At 38.7% G+C, this 23,100-nt stretch overlaps 1 protein-coding gene across 3 annotated transcripts in view; it reads left to right on the top strand.

The window, feature by feature from the left end:
- The window catches only part of Atl3 (atlastin GTPase 3), a 55,677-nt gene that overhangs the window by 20,523 nt on the left and 12,054 nt on the right, over window positions 1–23,100 (top strand). For all 3 annotated transcript variants that reach the window (XM_052190760.1, XM_052190749.1, XM_052190743.1), the window contains exons 4-11: window positions 86–190; window positions 2,085–2,135; window positions 3,743–3,799; window positions 4,084–4,176; window positions 5,045–5,183; window positions 13,377–13,504; window positions 14,052–14,108; window positions 15,014–15,085. In XM_052190760.1, the coding sequence (XP_052046720.1) occupies window positions 86–190; window positions 2,085–2,135; window positions 3,743–3,799; window positions 4,084–4,176; window positions 5,045–5,183; window positions 13,377–13,504; window positions 14,052–14,108; window positions 15,014–15,085 (702 nt within the window). The remainder of the gene's footprint in view (window positions 1–85; window positions 191–2,084; window positions 2,136–3,742; window positions 3,800–4,083; window positions 4,177–5,044; window positions 5,184–13,376; window positions 13,505–14,051; window positions 14,109–15,013; window positions 15,086–23,100) is intronic.

Raw genomic sequence — 23,100 nt, 5'->3', positions numbered from 1 at the left:
GCCTAAATGGTTACAGTGTACTTTTAATTTACTCTTTGCATTCTCCTTCTTTTCATTTTAACCTTTTGCTTTTCTTTTTTTTAAGGTTGCAGTTGTTCTGATGGATACCCAGGGAGCCTTTGACAGCCAGTCAACTGTGAAGGACTGTGCTACCATTTTTGCTCTAAGCACTATGACTAGTTCTGTTCAGGTATGACTGTTCCTTTCGCTGTCTCGAAAAAACCAAATCCAAAAAACCAAAAAAAAAAAAAAAAAAAAAAAAAAAACCCCGAAAATGCAAGGCAACTATTCTACAGTGAGCTCTGTAGTCTGTCAATTGTTTTCTGTTAGTGCAATTTTTATGGTTGTATATGAGTGATTTTATTTTATTTTTTTTTTAATTTGGTTTTTATTTTATTTTTTAATTTGGTTTTTCAAGACAGGGTTAGCCCTAGCTGTCCTAGAATTTACTTTGTAAACCAACCAGGCTGGCCTTGAATTCATAGAGATCTGCCTGCTTCTGCCTCCTTAGTGCTGGAATTAAAGGTTTGTACCACCACCACCTGGCTATGAGTGTTCATGAGTGGTTTTTTTTTTGTTTTGTTTTGTTTTTGTTTTTTTGTTTTTTTTTCCGAGACAGGGTTTCTCTGTGCAGCCCTGGCTGTCCTGGAACTCACTCTGTAGACCAGGCTGGCCTTGAACTCAGAAATCAGCCTGCCTCTGCCTCCCAAGTGCTGGGATTACAGGCGTGTGCCACCACCGCCCGGCTATGAGTATTCTTTTTAGGCTATGTTTCAGTTTGCTTTTCTGTGACTGTGATAAACCACTCTGATTAAAGTCAACTCGGGGAAGAAAAAGGTTTATTTGGTTTGCACTTTAGGTCATGGTCCTTTATGGAAGGAAGTCAGGGTAGGAATTTGGAGCTCTGGAGAGAGGAACCATGGAAGAGTGGTACTTTCTGACTTTTTCCTGCTCATGCTTAGCTGTTATATATAATTTACATAAGACACACACAGACACCCTAATCTTAGTGTGTACTAAGATTAGGATTCCTACATATACTTGCCTGCTTCTTCATGAAGCCACACTAAGTAAAATAAAATTAAGCTTACTATCAAATTCACAAGACAAGGAGGACATGAAATAATATGACAGTACAAAGAAATATATGTATATATATTCTAGTTTATATATATATTTATATATTATATATAATTTATATATAGTTATTATTTCAGGCCTCCCTGTCTAGGAATGGTGCCACTTACAGTGTTAGACCCTCCCATATCAGTTGCTAAGCAAGAAACTCTGTTTCTGGCTCAGTGGTTGAGTGCACTGGCTGCTCCTCTAGAGGACCTGGGATACTGATTCCCAGCACCTGCAGGACAGCTCCCATGTGTCTGTAACTACAGTTCAGGGGATCCACGGTACCAAGCCTGCATGTGGTACACATACCTGTGCCCATGTACCTACCATATACACAAACAAAATAAATAAATCTTAAACACTTTCAGTTACAGGCATAGGACAATCTAATTGAAGAATTGTTCAGTTGAGGTTTCTGATTTCCCAGGTGACTTCAGGTTGTCAATAAAATTTAACCAGCACAAACTATATGCATAATTTAAACTCTTAGAAGCACAAAAATAATTATTTTTCAACTTATATAATCATATATAAAATATTTCAAGAAAATCTCAAACCTCTTAAACTATTTTAAACTATAAAGAAGGAATTTTGTGATTTTAGCCTTATATTTTAATTTTTTCTAAAAGACAAGTAATACTGCTCTCTCTCTGTAGTATATAAGTATGAATGTATGTTTATATATACATATATGTATGTATATATGTCTGTGTATATATATATATGTATATGTATGAGGCATATATGTGCCTTCATAGGGGCCATATATATACATGTATATACATTTTATATATATATATATATATACACACACACACATATATACACACATAACACATATATACATATATTGCTAAAATGCAAATTTTCATTTGCAAAGCTTCAGCCAGTGTTCTAAGCTTATTTGGGACTTGTTTGAAGTAAGCCAGAGTGTTATCAATCTTGATTTTGTTTTCTAGATTTACAATTTGTCCCAGAATATTCAGGAGGATGATCTTCAGCAGCTACAGGTAACAAGAAATGGTAATGGGAATAGCGAGTAAATGATAAGAATACCATGTGTTTCCTATCCCATATGGGACCTAGGCCTGGAAAGGCTGTGTCTGAGCACAGGGAGGAGACTGGAGAGCAGGGGTAGGAGGGAAAGACTGGCTGTACGGTGCTGGGAAGACAGGCTTAGTTCTTACCTCTATCAAGCATGAAGACCTGAGTTTGAGTCCCTAGCACTCACATAAAATAAACAACCAAGTGTAGTAGTGCATGCCTTTTATCACAGCACTCAAGAGGTACAGGCAGGTGGGTCTTTGAAAGTTTGAGGTCAGGCTGGTCTACATAGTAAGTTTCAGTTTGGTGGCTGCTAACCCCAGTGATAGAGAGGTAGAAATAGGTTATCTGGAGCTCAATGGCTAGTAGTCTAGGAAACTGGTTAGCTTAGGTTCAGTGAGACACTGTCTCATAAACTAAGGTTGAAAGGTATAGAAGAAACCCTGGCAGTAACCTCTTTTCTCACATATACATGTGTATATATACACTAACATGTACATTTACATGTATATACAACATATACATTACACAAACAACAGCAACACAGCACAGGCATATACATAAAAATAAAAGAAAGAAAAGCAAACAGCTGTAGGTATGTATCCTCCTAATTTTGTTTATTTGAGATGGTCTCTGGGTACTGGGCCAGCCAAGGTTTCTGAGAATTGAATTTGGGGTTCTCAGGCTTACATGCCTAAAAGCTTTTACCTACTGAATGATTTCTCTGCCTCAAGGATAGATTTTTGTTGTTATTAAGACTATGTATACACATTACTGTTGCATTCATTTCTCTGGTAGAGGGTAGAGACCTAGGGACAGACTTCCAAACATTTCTTTAGTTGATAGTCCTACTTCCTCACCGCTCTTGGGAGGAACTCTGCTTTTCATTTCTCAGTTTTTTAAGGATTCTGTTGAGAGAATAGTTTACTTCTTGGGCCCCTGTTTTCTCCCATTTGTTAACAGGACAGAAAAAGTCAGAACTGGACACTTGCCATCTGTTTTTTTTTCTTCTGTGGTGTTTGTGATAAGTTCTTCGTACTGCCATATTATCTCATGTCTTCTTTGTCCTGTGAATTTGCTTTTATTGTACTTAGTGTGGCTTCATGAAGAAGCAGGCAGGTGTATGTGGGACTCCTAGTCTTAGTGAATTCATTCAGACATTTGAGTCAGGTAGCTGTGTAAGGATGGTGCTGCCTTGTGCTGTTGGAGATAACAGAATGCATCAAATGGGAATGTCCCTGCATTCTGCTCTGAGTGCTCATAGTGACTAAAACATGCTCATGGCAATTAAAGATTACTATGCCCAGCCAGATGAATATTTTACATATTTTAAGATTTACTTAATGTTCATGAATATTTCTCCTGAATGTATAAATGTGCCCGGTGTTGGATCCCCTGGAACAGGAATTCCTGAACTTCCATGTGGATGCTAGGAATCGAACCCTGGTCCTTTGGAAGAACAAGTGTTTTTAACTTCTGAATCATCTCACTAGCTCCCAAATATTTTGCAAAAGACCTTAAAATTATTTTAAATAGAGTTGTCCTTTAAGTCATTAACTTTTTGTTTTTAAAGCTCTTCACAGAATATGGCCGTCTGGCAATGGACGAAATTTTCCAAAAACCTTTCCAGGTAAAGCACTGTGAATGTCATTCTTATCTTTGTTTAGTTTACAGTTCAGCCATTACAGCTTACAACCCAGATCTTCCTGTTTTTATTATAACCTGTAAGCTGCAGGTTGGTTTTTGTTTTTGTTTTTGAGACAGTCTTGCTGTATTGCTCAGGCTGGTCCCCTTCAGCATGCCCTTGCCCCCTTTGAAAAGATTAGCAGAAAATATTACAGTAATAACTAATTTTGAATATGCACTTGTAACTCTGTTATTTTGTTGTAACTCTGTTCTGCTCTGTCACAATAGACACTGATGTTTTTGGTGCGAGATTGGAGTTTCCCTTATGAATATAACTATGGACTGCAAGGAGGAATGGCATTTTTGGATAAGCGTTTACAGGTAAGTAGGAAAATTCTTTTTTTCTAAAGGTAGTTAACTTCCTTATTTGCTTTTGAATATTGTCTTTAAAGCATATCATTGAAAATGATACTCTGTTAAACTTTTATGAATATTAGCATAAAACAGTATAATTTTTTGTTTAAAAATTTAAAAAATTACATGTATTTATTTCTGTGTATGATAGAGGAGGAGAGGAGAGTGCTTCAGTACTCATGTGAAAGTCAGAGGACAACCTATGGAAGTTAGTTCTCTCTCCTCACCTGTGGGTCTCAGGGATTACACTCAGGCTGGCAGACTTGATGGCAAGTATCTTTACCTGCTTAGAAGAAAGATGGCTATCTTTCTGGCCCTAGTATATGTTTTCTCATGGTAAAATTGAAGAGCCAGGTTATATAATATATAGGCACTGTGGAGAGGAACTCTGAGAAAAAGGCCTTTATAATTATAATTTCCAGTGATTTTGAATTAGATTCTATGTCTGCCTTTAGAATATCATGTTTAGAACTGTAGTTACTCAATATTATTTGCTTTGGCATATATATAAACAAGTCTAGCCTGTTCCCTTAAGCCAAAGCACAGGAGACCTTTGTCAGTCTCTGCTAGCTTTTTGGATTCTTCTGGCCAACAAGCTTTCTGTTTTTCTTATGTGTTGTGCAATACCTTTGAAAACCAAGTCTTTAGTTTCTACTCTGTTAGCTGTGAGAGCCTCATGCACACTCATATACTTAACTACTTCTTGGGACGCTGGCTCCTCTTCCCATTGGTCACTCTGATCTATCATTCTGTCTTTCCTTTGTCTTTATGTTAGTGGCTGCTAGTGAAGAATACCAAATTATCTTTGGCTTGTAAACTTGATTTTCCTTGGCAGGTGAAGGAACATCAACATGAAGAAATTCAGAACGTTCGAAATCATATTCACTCATGTTTCTCCGATGTCACCTGTTTTCTCTTACCACATCCAGGGCTCCAGGTGGCCACAAGCCCCAACTTTGATGGGAAATTGAAAGGTATGTTACAGACATTGGTATTGTACATGTGATTTGATTTTTGAAATCTCAAAATTTGCAGTAAGGGTCAGTTATGAATCAAATGGATGCTTATGAGAATGAATGTGGTCTCATAGAAAGAAAAGCATTAGTATAGTTCAGATTTCCCTCCTCACTTACTATGACCATCAGAAGCATTTTGCCTGTATCACTAACTGAAAATGAAGTAATGCTTCAGGGCTCTTTCTAAGAAACAGTTTTTGCTTTATAAGAGATCAAAGTGCTAACTGAAGGAAGACTGAAACATAAGGCATTTAATATTTTTCAAGTAAAAGTATCTTCCTCAGGAAAAGTACCATGATACATAGCCAAGTACTGTTTCAACTCCTTAGTGCTTTTACCAAAACCTGATGTTGGGTCATAAGCTAACATCAGGAAGTGATGTGTCAGTGGTAGGTTAGAGAATCAGAGTTGGGATGCTTGGATACCATTATCTTATTTTTGTTCCTTCTTCCTGGAGGCCCTGCATCACCTAATGGCTAGCCCACAGTTTATACTTGTTAAGAAGTTTGTTTATAGGCTGATCTGAGTCTCTTAATTTTCCCTAAAACACTATAATAGTAGCTATTAGCTTTGCAGTCCAGTGGGGTGCCCAGTGTTGTGTAAAATGCTTTAATACTAAGCTCACAGTAATTCCATGAAGTTACATCATTTCATTTATCTCTATATCAGGAAACTGGCAATAATGAGGGAAGTTAAGCAACTCTCTCAAAGTGCTAAGCTAAAAGGAGTGGGGCAGAGGTATACATCTGGGTACTGGTGCCTTAAAGCCTACACTGTCAAAATAGAAGTTCATTGCTGTTTGGAGGAAATCTTTAGAGTTGGTACATGGTTGGTACACGTTGAGCTACCAGGGCATCTTGCCCTTTAAGAATAGCCTCAGTGAATATGAAATGCATAATTTTCATTCTATTTGATTTAAGAAGAGTAATATATTTGTCTAAGTCAGTATGTACCGACATGAGACCAGAGAGATAGCTCAATAATAGCTAAGAGTGCTCTTGGGTTCTGATTCCCACATTAAATGGTCACAGCTTATTAACTGTAGTTTCAGGGAATATGATGCCCTCTTCTGGCCTTCCTGTGTACTGGCATGAAATAATGCACTTGTGTACACGCTGCCACACACAAAACTAAAATGGAAACGTAGCATTTTTTTTTTTAGGTTTATTCTATGTGTATGAGTGTCTTGCCTGCTTGTATAAATATATACCATGTATGTGTCTTGTGCCTGCTGGATCCCCTGGAATTGGAGTTATTTTTTGTGAGCCTCATGTAGATGCTGAGAACTGAACCTGGGTCCTCTGTAAGGGCGACAAATATGCCTAACTGTTGAGCCATTTTCTCTCTTTTTTTTCTTCAAAGATTTATTTTTTATTCAATATGTATGGTATTTTGCCAGTTTATATGTCTGTGTACCATATATGTGCAGAGGCCGGAAAGAGGGTGTCTGATCCTCTGGAATTGGAGTAATTTTGAGCCATGATGTAGGTGCTGGAAATCAAGCTGGAATTTCCTAGAAGAGCCTCGCTCTTATCTGCTGAGCCATTTACTCCACCCCAGCCCCTATCAATAAATCTTTTAAAAAGATTTACAGACCAGCTGATCTGAGTGCTTCAAAACAAACTGAATTTGAAAGACATAACCTTTACCCTCTGTTAGACACTTGTGTAATGTGTTAAGTGATTGGCAGCTTCCCTAAAGGGGATACTGTGAGATCATGTTACTCAGTGATTGGGAGATTCAAGAGCAAGGCCTGGGTTTGGTAGAGATATTTGCTTAGGTGAACAGTCAAGCTAGAACCTGTTATCTAAAAAACTGGAGAGAATTTTTTAAGAGTTAAGTAGGAAGAAAAAGTTAAGAAAGTTAAGTGCATTCATGTACGTGTGCGCATGTGGGAACACATATATTTGTGTGTGTGTGTGTGTGTGTGTGTGTAATGATATATATTCCTTTTGCCTTTTTCTTTTTCTTATTTTTTTTTTTTTTTTTTTTTTTTTGGAGGGGCAGGATCTCTGTAGCCCAGGCTGCCATCACTTGGTAGCCAAGGGTAACTTTGAACTTATTTTCCTGCCTCTACTTCCTGACTGCTGGGATTAAGGTATTCATCACTGGCTGGTAATGCTCTTTTAGGGTTATAACACTTCATTTTAACTGTATTTTTACCAAATCTAAACTGTTGAATTTTTGCTTGTTTTGAGTTACAGTCTTGCTATTTAGCATTGCTTACCTGGGAGCTAATATGTAGACCAGGCTGGCTTTGAACTTGGAGCAGTTCTCCTGTTTTCACTTTCTAAATGCTGGGATTATGGACATGTTCCACCACCCCCAGCTTCGATAGTTTTCAATAGATGAGCTTAGGGGGATGGGTCAGTGACCTTTCATGTCATGCCCTCATGGAGAGCGCAGGTTACCAGGTGTAAGTATAGAAAAATATCAGTATTTCCTATCTTAAGGCATTTTGATATTTCAAAGTCTTCTATTTTGAAACTCAGTTCATTTTAGCATTTTTATTTAGAAAGTAGGCAGTTTTTAAAGGTTGTGTGACTGTGACCTGAAGGTGTGTGTTACTGGGATACATGCTGTTCCTTTAGTGAGTCACTGCAAACTGGGCAGCTTAAGACATAGAGATCGATTCCTTTACAGTTCAGGAGGCCAGAAGTTTGAAGTAGTGGCTGGTTTCCTTCAGGGGCTCTGAGGAGAGCCTATCCCATGCTTCTCTCCTGGCCCCTGGGAAGTGGTGGCAATCCTTGGCATTCATTGGCTATTTCTGTCTTGTCACATGGCTGTCTTCTTTGTATATTCTTCCTTCATTCTTTTTTTTTTTTCTTTTTTTGTTTTTTTCCAGACAGGCTTTCAGTATAGCCCTGGCTGTCCTAGAATTCACTCTATAGACCAGGCTGGCCTTGAACTCAGAAATCCGCCTGCCTCTGCCTCCCAAGTGCTGGGATTAAAAGCATGCGACACCACTGCCCAGCATTCATCATTCTGAATTTAAGACTTCCTCAGGTATTCTAAATTCTCCTGTTTAGTGAATCAAATTTGTTGGGGCACCTTCCAAGTAAGGTCATATTCTGAGGTTAAGTTGAATATATGTTTGGGGAGGCAGCACAGTTTGCTGATGGTTTAGTAACTAAGTGGTAAGTATGTTGTTTATATTTATAAGACAGGGAGGAAATTTAGGGTAAACAATGTCCAGTCTCATGACTAGGAATCATTTCCTTCCCTCATTTAAGATAGAACAATATATATATTTTAATTAATTATTTTTTAGACAGAGGCATACTGTATAGTCTTAGCTGGCCTCTGGAATTCACTATGTAGATCAGGCTGGCTGTGAACTCATAGAGATGCCTGCCTGTTTCTGGAATGGCAGGATTAAAGGTAAACACCACCATGACTAAGATAGAACAATAAAATACAATTATAAGGTTTAAGTCATGCTTTTTTTTTTAAATGTGAAAAGGCAAGCCCAAAAAGGACTAGGGATCTGTAGCTCAATGATAGAGGTTTCCCCAGCCTATATGAATCTCCAAGTGTGATCTTCAGCACTGAGAAAAAACAGAAAGCAACCAAATCCCAAACTCAAGGTAAACCCATACTTAGACCTAATCTGCAAAGTCTAAGCCTAAATTATGGAAAATATATAAACGATTATAACAGTCAGAAAAACACAAATATATTAGCATGTTACCTGTTTTTGTTGTTTTTGTTGTTGTGTGTTGTTTTGGCTTTGGCTTTTGGTTTTTGGTTTTTGGTTTTTCAAGACAGCATTTCCCTGTGTAACCCTTGGTGTCCTGAACTCATTTTGTAGACCAGGCTAGTGTCAATCCAACTCATGGAGATCCACATACCTCTGCCTCCTGAATGCTGGGATTAAAGATGTGAACCACCATTGCCTGATTGTTAGAGTTTTTATTCATAGTAATTTGGTAGTATCAATTTTAAGTGCTTTGTTCTTAGATCTGGTGTTCTGTTTTAAGGAGTTTATCCCAAGGAACTGCCCAAATAAATGAGTAAAAATTGTGTTCAAGGATATATATTTGGTATTATATTATATATAATATGTTTTTATTATACACACATTTATTATTATATAATATATAATTATATATAAATTATATATATATATACACACACACACACACACACACACACACACACACACACGTGTATGTGTTATATTAAGGGATAATTTCAAACCAAATGTGGACTTATGAGGAATTGGTTGATTTATGATATGGTAGACACAATATTAAAGTTCAGTCTTTAGCCAGGTGTGTGTGGTGGTGCTTACCTGTAGTCCTAGCACTAGGGAAGGCAGAGGAAGGAGTGTCCAACTTCTATATAGGCTATATAGGGAGTCCTTGTCTTAAAAGTTAAAGTAATTATTAAAAAGAATTAGGTAGGAGCTGGAGGGATGGCTCAGCAGTTAAGAGCCTCTGACTCTTCCAGAGGTCCTGAGTTCAATTCCTAACAACCACATGGTGACTCACAACCATCTGTAATGAAATCCGATGCCCTCTTCTGGTATGTCTGAAGAAATAATTATTTTCTGTTTATGAGTACACAGTAGCTCTTTGCTAGCCTCACACTGGCTGTCTACTCCAGCCTGGTCTTGAACCTGTTCTCTCTTCTCTGTTCATCACAGCACTAGGATCAGTATCACCATGCCTAGTTTACAACTATTTGTAAAAATGAAAATACTTAAAAGTATAATTTTTCTTTTTACCTCAATTTCAGAATTTATGTATGTTTCAAGGAGGATACAAGGGGTATAGTTAGATACTGTATAACTTTTCAGTCAACAATGACTTTTGCGCAAATGGCCCCAGAGATAATAGAGTTCATATATGTCATAGTCTGCCCTGTGTAGATTGTACTTATGCACTAGACAATGTTGTTAGCACAATGAGGAACTTACTTGATGACACAGTTCTTAGACTATCCCTGTTTCTAAGTGATACATGACTCTACTTTTAGATTTATAGATGGATATTTTTGTAATTTTAGAGAAGCACTTAAAGTTGAAGGTTTTAATTATTATTGTTCATGGGCAACTTGTTAGTTGAGGTCAGAGGACAGGTTTGTGGAGATGAGGCTCTTCTATACTTTAGTGGGATCCGGGTAAGTAGACTTGCATACCCAAACCTCTTTTACCCACTGAAGCATATTATACCTGCTTCTTTTTGGAGCCAATGTCTTACTCTATCCTAGAATGACCTATAACTCATTATAATAGCCATACTGACCTTAACTCAGTCCTTCTGCCTCGGCCTCTCAAGTACTGGGATTTTCAGTATGCACCTTCATGCATGGCTTTATTGAGTTTCAGTGAAGAGTAAATTCTAAGTTGAAAAAAGTAGATGACTTGTAAATACTTAGCTAGGATTAGCTTGAGAGCCATATAGGCTTTTAAAAATTTTGGAGACAGGGTCTTGATACAAGCTGGCCTCTGACTTTTTAGGTAGCCTGGGATGGCCTCAGCCTTCCAAGTCCTGGCATTGTAGGCATGTGTCACCATATCTGACACCACATGTGATTGACTTTATTGTGATACACTTATAAGTAGAACTGTTGTGGGAATAGCTCAGCAGGTAGCTGAGCTACCAGGGGTAGCTCAGGGGTAGCTCCTGCTACCAGGCCTGATGATTGCAGTTCAATCGCTGGTCAAACATGAACTTAGTTTTGGTGTCACAGAAGCTGAGCTGTTTCTTGCAGATAGAGGATCAATTGCTTTTTGAGACTTCGTTTCCTCAGAAGCAGGATGCTGTGTCATCAGCATAAAGAAAACGTTTCATTGGCCCAGGGAGATTGCTAAAGTAGCTATTTAAGTATTTCCTTAACCAAACACCAGGGCTTAGTCGTCTTTTATAGTGTGAGACACTGGGCTTGACTGCCATGAGACAGTTCTTTTAGTTATCAAAACTGTTATTTTGGAATAGCCTTAGTAGAGACATGAGTAGTCTGAGATCTGAAAATCTTAGAATCTACATTCTGCTTGGTACTTGTGTTTTTAAATAGTCCTTCAGGGTGATGAAAGTTGAAACCATAAAAAAGTTTAAAAATAGATGATAAATTCTCATGCTTAAAAAGAGGATCAGAAGCTAGGTGGTATGACTCCAGCAGCTCACATCGTTAATTCCAGTAACAGGCAGATCTCTGTGAGTTAGAGGGCAGCCTGGTCTACAAAGCAAGTTCCAGGATAGCCAGAGCTGCACAGAGAAACCCTGTTTTGAAATACCAAAGCTCAGTGAGTAAAGGCAGCTGCTACCTAGCCTAATGATCAGAGGTCAGTTCCTTATACTCACATAGTAGAAATAGAGTGACTGCCACAAGTTGTCCTCTGACTTCTACACATACTCTGTGGCACTTATACACACGCATGCACACATTTCTAAAATTACCAAAGGATTAAAAAGGTATTCAATGAAATCCTATTTTCTGTAAGGTTCTATAGTTTAATGTACATAAGCATGCTATAGAATAGTATAGTGCGTCTACCACTTTGTACTCTTCAGAATAAAAGATTCAATATAAAAAGATTTAAGATACAGTTTTTTAGATTTTATCTTATTTTTTATTTTATGTGTATGGGTGTTTTGTTTGCAAATATATCTATGCACTGTATGAGTATAGTGCCTGCAGAAGCTAGAAGAGGGGGCTAGAGTTACAGACCATTGTGAGTCACCATGTTGGTACTAAGAACCAACTAACCCCTCTCTTTTGGAAGAACCAACTAACCCCTCTCTTTTGGAAGAACAGCTAGTGCTCTTAACTGATGAACCATCTCCAACTTCAAGTATGAGATTAATAATTTGTCTCACCTTTTTATTTCTTAAAGCTTAATAGGTTCATTTTTTTATATTATAATTAGGTTTATAGAATGCTGAAGAGTTTTTCTATCTTGATATTGCTAAAGTTTTATTTTCATTTGTCAGTTGGAAACTCATAAAGACATTAGAAAATTTGTATAAATCATACTTCTGGTAATTTAATTCTCCTGCATCTTCATAGTTGGATTTGTTTATTTGCACTTTGAGGAAAGGGCGCCTCTGCTTGATGAGTTCCCTGATTCTGTTTTGAGAACATTGTGCAAACTGCAAAGAGTATATCACTTTTCTGACAATAATGGTCTTTTTGTCTTGAGGTGGCCTGGGAGCCACTGAGAAGATACTTAGAAGCAAATAGCAGGAGGTACAACTGCTTCTACTTCTTCAAGTAGTGTTATCATTTTTTTTTTTTTTTGAGACAGAATGAATGCACTCCAGGTTAGTCTCAGATTCACTATGTAGCCCAGGCTCATCTTGAGCTCCTTGATTCTCTGTCCTGTCCTCCTCTTGGGATTATGGATGTGAGTCACAATGCTGGCAAGAGCTTTCTCTCTCTCTCTTTTTTTTTAAAAGATTTATTTATTTATTTATTTATTTATTTATTTATTTATTTATTTATTTATTTATTTATTATATGTAAGTACACTGTAGCCGTCTGTGTTCATAAACTCCAGAAGAGGGTGTTAGATCTCATTTGGGATGGTTGTTAGCCACCATGTGGTTGCTGGGAATTGAACTCAGGACCTTTGGAAGAGCGGTCAGTGCTCTTAACCTCTGAGCCACCTCTCCAGCCCAAGAGCTTTCTCTTTTAAGAAAAAAATCTTAGCAAAAATAAAGCATATGAATGAATAGTGGCTTCCTGTTTATTTTAAGGGGTAGTGTATGGGTGCAGCAAAGGCCTGGAGCAAGTGAAGAGGTTATTTTGTTTTTGAACACATTCTTTAATTCTTTAAAAAGTGATATTGACTTGGGGGGTAAAAGCAAGAGGATTGCAAATATAAAACCAGCCCTGGGTAAGTAGTCAGGATTCTGTCCCTAAAGCCAAGCCAAACCAAACCATGTAATATCTTAAAAAGCAATGGAATAAACCAAATATCCCAGAATTGAAACCAAGATAAATATATTCTGTATATTCTGCCCTGAACTGGAAAGGACAAATGTGACAGGAAAGAAGGTCACAATGTAAGTGCATTAGGACAGCAGTCTATAAGCAGCCTGACCACAGCCAGAAGATAGTAAGCATAGTTTTAACCCTCTTTCTTTAAGAGGGTTTTGTGCTCATTTTGGCTTCTTGTGTTTTTCTTTATGATCCTGTATATAGATATTGCTAGTGAATTCAAAGAGCAGTTACAGGCTCTAATACCATATGTACTAAATCCATCTAAATTAATGGAGAAGGAGATCAATGGTTCAAAAGTCACCTGCCGAGGACTATTGGAATATTTTAAGGTAAATATGAATTTTAGTTCTAATTTGCTTTTTGTAAAATTGATTTTAATATTAGTAATTTTCTGGGGGAGATGGTTAGAGGCATTTTATGACCTTAGTGTTCTTAACAGAAGCGGGCCACTGGGTGGCAGTATGGGCATAAGAACCAAATGATGTTCTTTGCATTCTCTTAGAGTAGTCATTACTGTGTCTTCAAGGAAGATGATGTGGACAGGAGGTGGTTAGGAGGTTGCTGTGAGTAGGAGACGCACATATATGGGACGCAACTATCTCCAGGTGGATGGTCTCTATCCACAGGTCGTGGTGAGACCATTGTGCATGGGGCCTGAGTGGAATCCTGGCCTTGGTAGGCTTGTGCTGCTTGAGAATATTTATAGATAACTAAAAATGCTAACATGCACTCAGAGGTGTGTCGTGCTTCTGCTAATTCTTGGTTGTTGATCTAGGATTTTAGGAAAATGCATTTGTGTGGTCTCACTATTTTAAAATATGAGCAAAATATTTTAGAGTTATATTTTTGTGATAGTTTCTATGTTTATATTTTAAGGCATATATTAAAATTTACCAAGGAGAAGATCTGCCTCACCCCAAATCCATGCTTCAGGTAATAAAGTCTTTGGTATTCTAAATGGCATTTTTAATGGCTGGAATTGACCCAAATATGATAGAACTGAGTCCTGAAGAAGAGAGCTAGGCCACTCTCCTTACCTTGACTATTAAGAATACATTTCACAGCAAGTGTATACACCTCTGCTTGGTCTGTGTTCTCTGTGGAACAGTCAATACAGTTGTGGCTGCTCTCCTTGCGTGGCACACTGGGAAGCACTACTTTGTTAGATCCAACTGGAAAGGACTCTGCTCATTTGTTTAAAACAGCTTTTCACTTTCATATGCTGAATATGTGGGTAGTTCTTGCTAAATACTGATTTCTTTAGTAGCAAAATATTTTCACAAAATTGTAGGACCTTGTGACTTGTAGTATAATAAATTTTCCTCCCCTTCTCTCTTCTTCCTCTCCCTTCTACCTTCTTCCTCTTTCCTCTTCCTTCTCTACCTTCTTCTTCCTCTTCTTTGTTCCTTCCTCCTCTTCCTCCTTTTTTCCCCCGAGGCACTAGGATTGAACTAAGGCACATTACACCTTGTCGGTTAGGGCAGTGCTCTGCCACTCAGCTTCATCTCCAGCCCAAGTGTGCACCTGTTAAGTTTAAAATTGAAATAAAGGAAATGATATTTTCTTGAGCTTTAGAGGTTTGATGTATGCTAAAGATTCTTAAGTGTCAGAATAGATGTTTTGGCACAAAAATTGGTGTATATTTTGTGGTATATGTTTTGGCACAAAAAAAAGTGTATATTTTGTGAGTTGAATTGTGTATATTTTGTGAGTTGAATTATATGGAAATATAAAAAAATAACAGAAGACTAATAATGAAAAATGGGACTAGGAAGAGAGATATTTTTGCTTTGTTTCTTGGAAAATGTTAAAAGAAGTATTTCATTCTTTTCTTAAAGGCCACTGCTGAAGCCAACAATTTGGCAGCTGCAGCCTCTGCCAAAGATATTTATTACAACAACATGGAAGAGGTATGTAGGTAAAACCTTGTTCTGAAGTGTCATATTCTGAGCATGGCTGCTGACTTCAGAGGCCCAAACTTGATCCTCCTCAATGTATCCTTTTGTTTGTTTGTTTGTTGAGGGTTTTATGTAATAGGCTGGCTGAGAATTACTGTGTTAGTGGAGGGTGTCTGATTGCACTGCCTATACCTCACGAATGCTGTGGCACAGGAATGTGCTTTAAAAGTTTGTTTTCACTTATTAATCCTTGAGTGTGTATACCACATAGACGTGGGTGTTCATGGGCCAGAAGAGGGCATGAGATCCTCTGAAGTTAAAGTTCCAGGTGGTTGTGAATGGCCTAATGTGTGTTAGAGATGTAACCTGCTTGTCTAGAAAAGCTGGAAACTTCCTTTAACTCCTGAGCTGTTGCATCTTAAGATGGTGAGACAGAAAGCTGTCTTTCAGGTCATCCTAGAAATTGGGATGTTCTAATTATTACTTTTTAAGTTTAATTTTTCTTTTCTTTTGAAACAAAGTCTTTCTATGTAATTGGGATCTTCTAGTTATTTTTATTTTTGTCAGACAGTGTTGTGATATGTAGTCCAAGTTGATCTAAGATTCATAGCAATCCTTTTGCCTCAGTCTCTTGAGTCTTAGACAAATGTATGCTGCCATGTCTCTTCTTCTAAGATTTATTATTTATTTATGTGTATGTCTCTGTACCTGTAGGTAGGTACCTGAGCACACCAGCGACAGAGATTAGATCTCTAGGAGCCCTAGTTACAGGAAGTTTTGAGCTTCATAATATGGGTGAACTCTGGTCCTGCAAGAGCAGCAAGTGTTCTTAACTGTTAAGCCATCTCTTCAGCCTCCCAGTGTCTGCTTATTTCTAACCAAGTTTTCAATTAATTTTTATATTTTCATACAAAGGCTTGCTATGTAGCTGTTGTTGGCCTGACATTTATTATGTAGACCAGTTCCATGTTAAACTTGAATGGCTCTCTTGCCTCTGCTTCCTAAGCGCTGAGATTGTAGGCATATACTAATACATCTGGCTCTGGCTTTGGATATTTGCCTTTCCTGACTTCCCATTTAAGCAGAATCTCATGTAGCTTAGGTGGGCCTCAAACTTTTCCTGTAGTTGAGGATGATTTTGAATTTCCTGATCCTTCTGTAACTTTATGGAAGGTTGGGATTATAGATATGACACTGGGCTTAAACCAAGGGCTCTGTGCATACTAGGCAAATACTCTTAACATTAGGTTAGATCCTTAGTTTCCCTTGAATATTTTCTTTTACTTTTTAAAATTTTTAAATTTTTTTTGAATATATTCTTCCTTTACATTTCAAATGTTATACCCTTTCCTGGTCCTCCCCCCTCCCCCCCTCCAGAAAACCCCCAACCCATCCTCCTACCCCCTGCCTCCAAGAAGATGCCCTTCCACCCAACCCACTCCCACCTACCCCACCTCGATTTCCCCATGCTGGGGTATCTAGGACCAGGGACCTCTCCTCCCACCGATGTTTGACAAGGCATTCCTCCGCCACAATTGTGGCTGGAACCATGTGGACCCCTTGGTTGATGGTTCAGTCCCTGGTAGTGCTGGTTGGCTGACATCGTTGTTCTTCCCATGGGGCTGCAAATCCCTTCAGCACCTCCAGTCCTCCCTCCAATTCTTCCATTGGGGACCCCGTGCTCAGTCCAATGGTTGGCTGCTAGCATCTGCCTCTGTATGTGTAAGGCTGTAGCAGGGCCCCTCCGGAGACAGCCCTATCCAGGCTCCTTTTGGCAAGCACTTTTTGTCATCTGTAATAGTGTCCATTTGGTGACTGCTTATAAGATGAATCCCCACGTGGGATAGTCTCTGGATGGCCTTTCTTTCAGTCTCTGCCCCACACTTTGTCTTCATAATTGCTCCTGTGAGTATTTTGTTCCCTTCCTCAGAAAAACCGAAGCACCCACACTTTGGTTTCTTCTTAAGCTTCTTGTGATATGTGAGTTGTATCTTGTTTATTCTGAGCTTTTGGGCTAATATTCACTTATCAGTGAGTGCATTCCATGCGTGTTTTTTTGTGATTGGGTTACCTCACTCAGGATGACACTTTCTAGTTCCATACATTTGCCTAGGAATTTCATGAATTCATAGTTTTTAATAGCTGAGTAGTACTCTATTGTGTAAATATACCACATTTTCTGTATCCATTCTTCCATTGAGGGACATCTGGGTTCTTTCCAGTTTCTGGCTATTATAAATAAGGCTACTGTGAACATAGTGGAGCATGTGTCCCTATTGCATGCCGGGGAATCCTCTGGGTATATGCCCAGGAGTGGTATAGCTGGGTCCTCAGGTAGTACTATCTAATTTTCTGAGGAACCACCAAACTGAATTCCAGAGTGGTTGTAACAGCTTGCAATCCCTCCAGCAATGGTGGAGTGTTCCTCTTTTTCCACATCCTCTCCAGCATCTGCTGTCTTCTGAGGTTTTCATTTTAGCCATTCTGACTGGTGTGAGGTGGAATCTCAAGGTTGTTTTGATTTGCATTTCCCTGATAACTAAGGATGCTGAACATTTCCTTAGGTGCTTCACAGCCATTCCAGTTTCCTCAGTTGAGAATTCTCAGTTTAGCTCTGTACCTCATTTTTTAATATGGTTATTTGACTCTCTGCAATCTTTGTTTTATATATATATATTTATATATTTATATTCTATATTCTTTGTTTACATTCCAAATGTTTTCCCCTTTCCTAGTTCCCCCCTCCCCATATGTCCCATAAGTCCTCTTCTCTCCATCCATTCTCCAATCATTCCCCCTCCCTTTTCTCTGTCCTGGTACTCCCCTACAATGCTGGATCAAGCCTTTCCAGGATCAGGGCTCTCTTCTTCCTTCTTCATGGGAATCATTTGATAAGCTAATTGTGTCTTCAGTATTCAGAGCTTCTGGGCTGATTAATATCTACTTATCAATGATTGCATTCCATGTGTATTCTTTCGTGATTGGGTTACCTTGCTTAGGATGATATTTTCCAGTTCCAACCATTTGCCTAAAAAATTCATGAATTCATTGTTTTTAATTGCTAGTAGTATTCTGTTGTGTAAATAATACCACATTTTCTGTATCCATTCCTCCACTGAGGGACATCTGGGTTCTTTCCAACTTCTGGCTATTATAAATAAGGCTGCTATGAACATAGTGGAACATGTGTCCTTATTGCATGCTGGGGAATCCTCTGGGTATATGCCCAGGAGAGGTATAGCAGGGTCCTCTGGAAGTGTCTAGACTGATTTCCATAGTGGTTGTACCATCTTACAATCCCACCAGCAGTGGAGGAGTGTTCCTCTTTCTCCACATCCTCGCCAACACCTGCTGTCTCCTGAGTTTTTAACCTTAGCCATTCTGACTGGTGTGAGGTGAAATCTCAGGGTTATTTTGATTTGCATTTCCCTAATGACTAATGATGTTGAACATTTCTTAAGGTGCTTCTCGGCCATCCGAATTTCTTCAGGTGCAAATTCTTTGTTTAGCTCTGTACACCATTTTTTAATAGGGTTATTTGGTTCCCTGGGGTCTAACTTCTTGAATTCTTTGTATATATTGGATATTAGCCCTCTATTGGATGTAGGGTTGGTGAAGATCTTTCCCAATTTGTTGGTTGCCGTTTTGTTCTTTTGACAGTGTCCTTTGCCTTACAGAAACTGTAATTTTATGAGATCCCATTTGTCAATTCTTGATCTTAGAGCATAAGCTATTGGTGTTCTGTTCAGGAACTTTCCCCTGTGCCCATGTCCTCAAGGGTCTTCCCCAGTTTCTTTTCTGTTAGTTTCAGTGTGTCTGGTTTTATGTGGAGGTCCTTGATCCATTTGGAGTTGAGCGTAGTACAAGGAGATAAGAATGGATCAATTTGCATTCTTCTGCATGCTGACCTCCAGTTGAATGAACACCATTTGTTGAAAAGGCTATCTTTTTTCCACTGGATGTTTTCTGCTCCTTTGTCGAAGATCAAGTGACCATAGGTGTGTGGTTTCATTTCTGGGTCTTCAGTTCTATTCCATTGGTCCACTTGTCTGTCACTGTGCCAATACCATGTAGTTTTTAACACTATTGCTCTGTAGTATTGCTTGCGGTCTGGGATACTGATTCTCCCAGAAGTTCTTTTACTATTGAGAATAGTTTTAGCTATCCTGGGTTTTTTATTATTCCAGATGAATTTGAGAATTGCTTTTTCTAACTCTGTGAAGAACTGAGTTGGGATTTTGATGGAGATTGTATTGAATCTGTATGTTGCTTTTGGCAAGATGGCCATTTTAACTATATTAATCCTGCCAGTCCACGAGCATGGAAGATTTTTCCATTTTCTTAGGCTTTCTTCGATTTCCTTCTTCAGAGACCTGAAGTTCTTGTCGTATAGATCTAGCCCTCTATCAGATGTTGGATTGGTAAAGATCTTTTCCCAATCTGTTGGTTGCCATTTTGTCCTGTGGATAGCGTCCTTTGCCTTACAGAAGCTTTGCACTTTTATGAAGTCAGATTGGCGATTCTTGTTCTTAGAGCATAAGCCACTGGTGTTCTGTTCAGGAAAATTTCCCCTGTGCCTATGTGTTCAAGGCTCTTCCCTACTTTCTCCTCTATAAGCTCTTCTATAAGTGTATCTGGTTTTATGTGGAGGTCCTTGATCTACCTGGACTTGAGCTTTCTACAAGGAGATAAGAATGGGTTGATTTGCATTTTTCTACATGCTGATCTCCAGTTAATCCAGCAGCATTTGTTAAAAATGCTGTCTTTCTTTCACTGGATGTTTTCAGCTCCCTTGTCAAAAATCAAGTGACCCTAGGTGTGTGGGTTCATTTCTGGGTCTTCAATTCTATTCCATTGGTCTTCCTGCCTGTCTTTGTACCAATACCATACAGTTTTTTTTATTTTTATTTATTTTTTATTTATTTATTTTTTTTATCACTTTTGCTCTGTAGTAGAGCTTGAGGTGAGGGATGGTGATTCCCCCAGAAGTTCTTTTGTTGTGGAGAATAGTTTTCACTATCCTGGGTTCATTGTTATTCTAGATGAATTTGCAGATTGTTCTTTCTAGCTCTATGAAGAATTGATTTCGAATTTTGATGGGAATTGCATTGAATCTGTAGACTGCTTTCAGCATGATAGCCACTTTTACTACATTAATCCTGTCAATCCATGAGCATGGGAGGTCTTTCCATCTTCTTAGATCTTCTTTAATTTCTTTCTTCAGAGGCTTGAAGTTCTTGTCATGCAGATCTTTCACTTGCTTGGTTTGAATCACCCTAAGGTATGTAATATTATTTGTGACTATTGAGAAGGGTGTTGTTTGCATAATTTCTTTCTCAGCTTGTTTATTCTTTGAGTAGAGGAAGGCTACTGATTTGTTTGAGTTAATTTTATATCAGCCACTTTGCTGAAGTTGTTTATCGGCTTTAGGAATTCTCTGGTGGAATTTTTGGGGTCACTTAAGTATATGATCATATCATCTCCAAGCAGTGATATTTTGACTTCATCCTTTCCAATTTGTTTTTATTTCTTCTCTCTCTCACTCTCTTTTAAAATTAGGTATATTCTTTATTTACACTTCAAATGTTGTCCCCTTTCCTGGTTCCCCCCTCCCCTAAAAATCCTGTAAGCCATCTCCCCTTCTCCAATCAACCCACCCCCCCGCTTCCCTGTCCTGGTATTCCGCTACACTATGGTATCGAGTCTTTCCAGGACCAAGGGCCTCTTCCCCATTTGGTGTCCAACAAGATCATCCTCTGCTACCAATGTGTCCGGGGCCATAAGTAACTCCAAGTGTACTCTTTGGTTGATGGTTTTGTCCCTGGGAGCCCTGGGAATACTTGGTGACTCATATTGTTGTTCCTCCTATGGCGCTGCGAACCTCTTCAGGTCCTTGGGTCCTTTCTCTGTCTCATCCATTGGGGACCCTGTGCTCTGTTCTATGGCTGGCTGAGAGTTTCCCCCTCTTTATTTGTCATGCACTAGCAGAGCCTCTCAGGTGACAGCTATATCCGGCTCCTGACAGCAAGCACTTGTGGGCATCTACAATAGTGTCTGGGTTTTGTAATTGTATATGGGATGGATTCCTAGGTGGGGTAGTATCTGAATGGTCTTTCCTTCAGACTCTGATCCACACTTTGTATCTCACTGTGGATATTTTGTTCCTCCTTCTAAGAAGGACTAGAGTATCCATACTTCGTTCTTCCTCCTTTTTGGGGCATCATTTGATATGTGAATTGTGTCTTGGGTATTCTAAGCTTTCTGGGCTAATACCCACTTTTCAGTGCATGAGTGTTCTTTTGTGATTGGGTTACCACACTCAGGATGATATTCTCCAGTTCCATCCATTTGTCTTAAGAATTTCATGAACTCATTGTTTTTAATGGCTGAATAGTACATTCTGTATATATACCACATTTTCTGCATCCATTCCTCCATTGAAGGACATCTGAGTTCTTTCTAACTTCTGGCTATTATAAATAAGGCTGCTATGAACATAGTGGAGCATGTGTCCTTATTACATGTGGGAGAATCCTCTGTATATTTGCCCAGGAGAGGTATAGCAGGGTCCTCCAGTAGTATTATGCCCAGTTTTCTAAGGAACCACCAGACTGATTTCCAGAGTGGTTGTATCATCTTGCAATCCCACCAGCAGTGGAGAAGTGTTCCTCTTTCTCCAAAACCTCTCCAGCACCTGCTGACTCCTGAGTTCTTTATCTTAGCCATTCCGAGTGGTGTGAGGTATGAAATCTCAGGGTTGTTTTGATTTGCATTTCCCTGATGACTAAGGATGTCGAACATTTCTTTAGGTGCTTCTCAGCCATTTAATATTCCTCAGTTGAGAATTCTCTGTTTAGCTCTGTTCTCCATTTTTTAATAGGGTTATTTGATTCTCTGGAGTCTAACTTCTTAAGTTCTTTGTATATATTGGATATTAGCCCTCTTTCGGATGTAGAATTGGTAAAGATCTTTTTCCAATTTGTTGGTTGCCATTTTGTCCTATTGACAGTGTCCTTTGCTTTACAGAACCTGTGTAATTTTATGAGGTCCCATTTGTCAATTTTTTAAAAAATATTTATTTTATGTATATGAGTACACCACCATTTCTCTCTTCAGACACACAGAAGAGGGCATCAGACCCTATTACAGATGGTTGTGAGCCACCATGTGGTTGCTGGGTTTTGAACTCAGGACCTCTGGAAGAGCAGTCAGTGCTCTTAACTGCTGAGCCAACTCTCCAGCCCACCATTTGTCAATTCTTGATCTTAGGGCATAGGCTATTGGGGTTTTGTTCAGGAAAATTTCCCCTGTGCCTATGTGTTCAAGGCTCTTCCCCAGTTTTTTTTGTTTTTTTTTTTTTTTTTTTTTTCCTTTTCTCTATTAGTTTCAGCATGTCTGGTTTTATTTAGTGGTCCTTGATCCACTTGGACTTGAGCTTAGTAAAAGGGATAAGAATGGATCGGTTTACATTTTTCTGCATGCTGACCTCCAGTTGAGCCAGCACCATTTGAAGAGGGTATCTTTTTTCCACTGGATGAAATTAGCTCCTTTGTCAAAGATCAAGTGACCATAGGTATGTGGGTTCATTTCTGGGTCTTCAATTCTATTCCACTGATCTGTCTGTCACTGTACCAATAGTTATTAACACTATTGCTCTGTAGTACTGCTTGAGGTCTGGGATACTGATTCCCCCAGAAGTTCTTTTACTGTTGAGACTAGTTTTAGCTAACCTGGGTTTTTTGTTATTCCAAATGAATTTGCAAATTTCTCTTTCTAGGTCTATGAAGAATTGAGTTGGGATTTTGATGGGAATTGCATTGAATCTGTAGATTGCTTTTGGCAAGATGGCCATTTTTACTATATTAATCCTACCAATCCATGAGCATGGGAGATCTTTCCATTTTCTGAGGTTCTTTGAGTTCTTTCTTCAGAGACTTGAAGTTCTTGTCATACAGATCTTTCACTTATTTGGTTAGTCATCCCCCAGATATTATATATTGTTTGTGACTATTTTGAAGAGAGTCGTT

Source organism: Apodemus sylvaticus, chromosome 1 (genome assembly GCF_947179515.1).
Source record: "Apodemus sylvaticus chromosome 1, mApoSyl1.1, whole genome shotgun sequence".
NCBI classification, from domain to species: domain Eukaryota; kingdom Metazoa; phylum Chordata; class Mammalia; order Rodentia; family Muridae; genus Apodemus; species Apodemus sylvaticus.
This window is presented reverse-complemented; position numbering and strand designations above follow the sequence as displayed.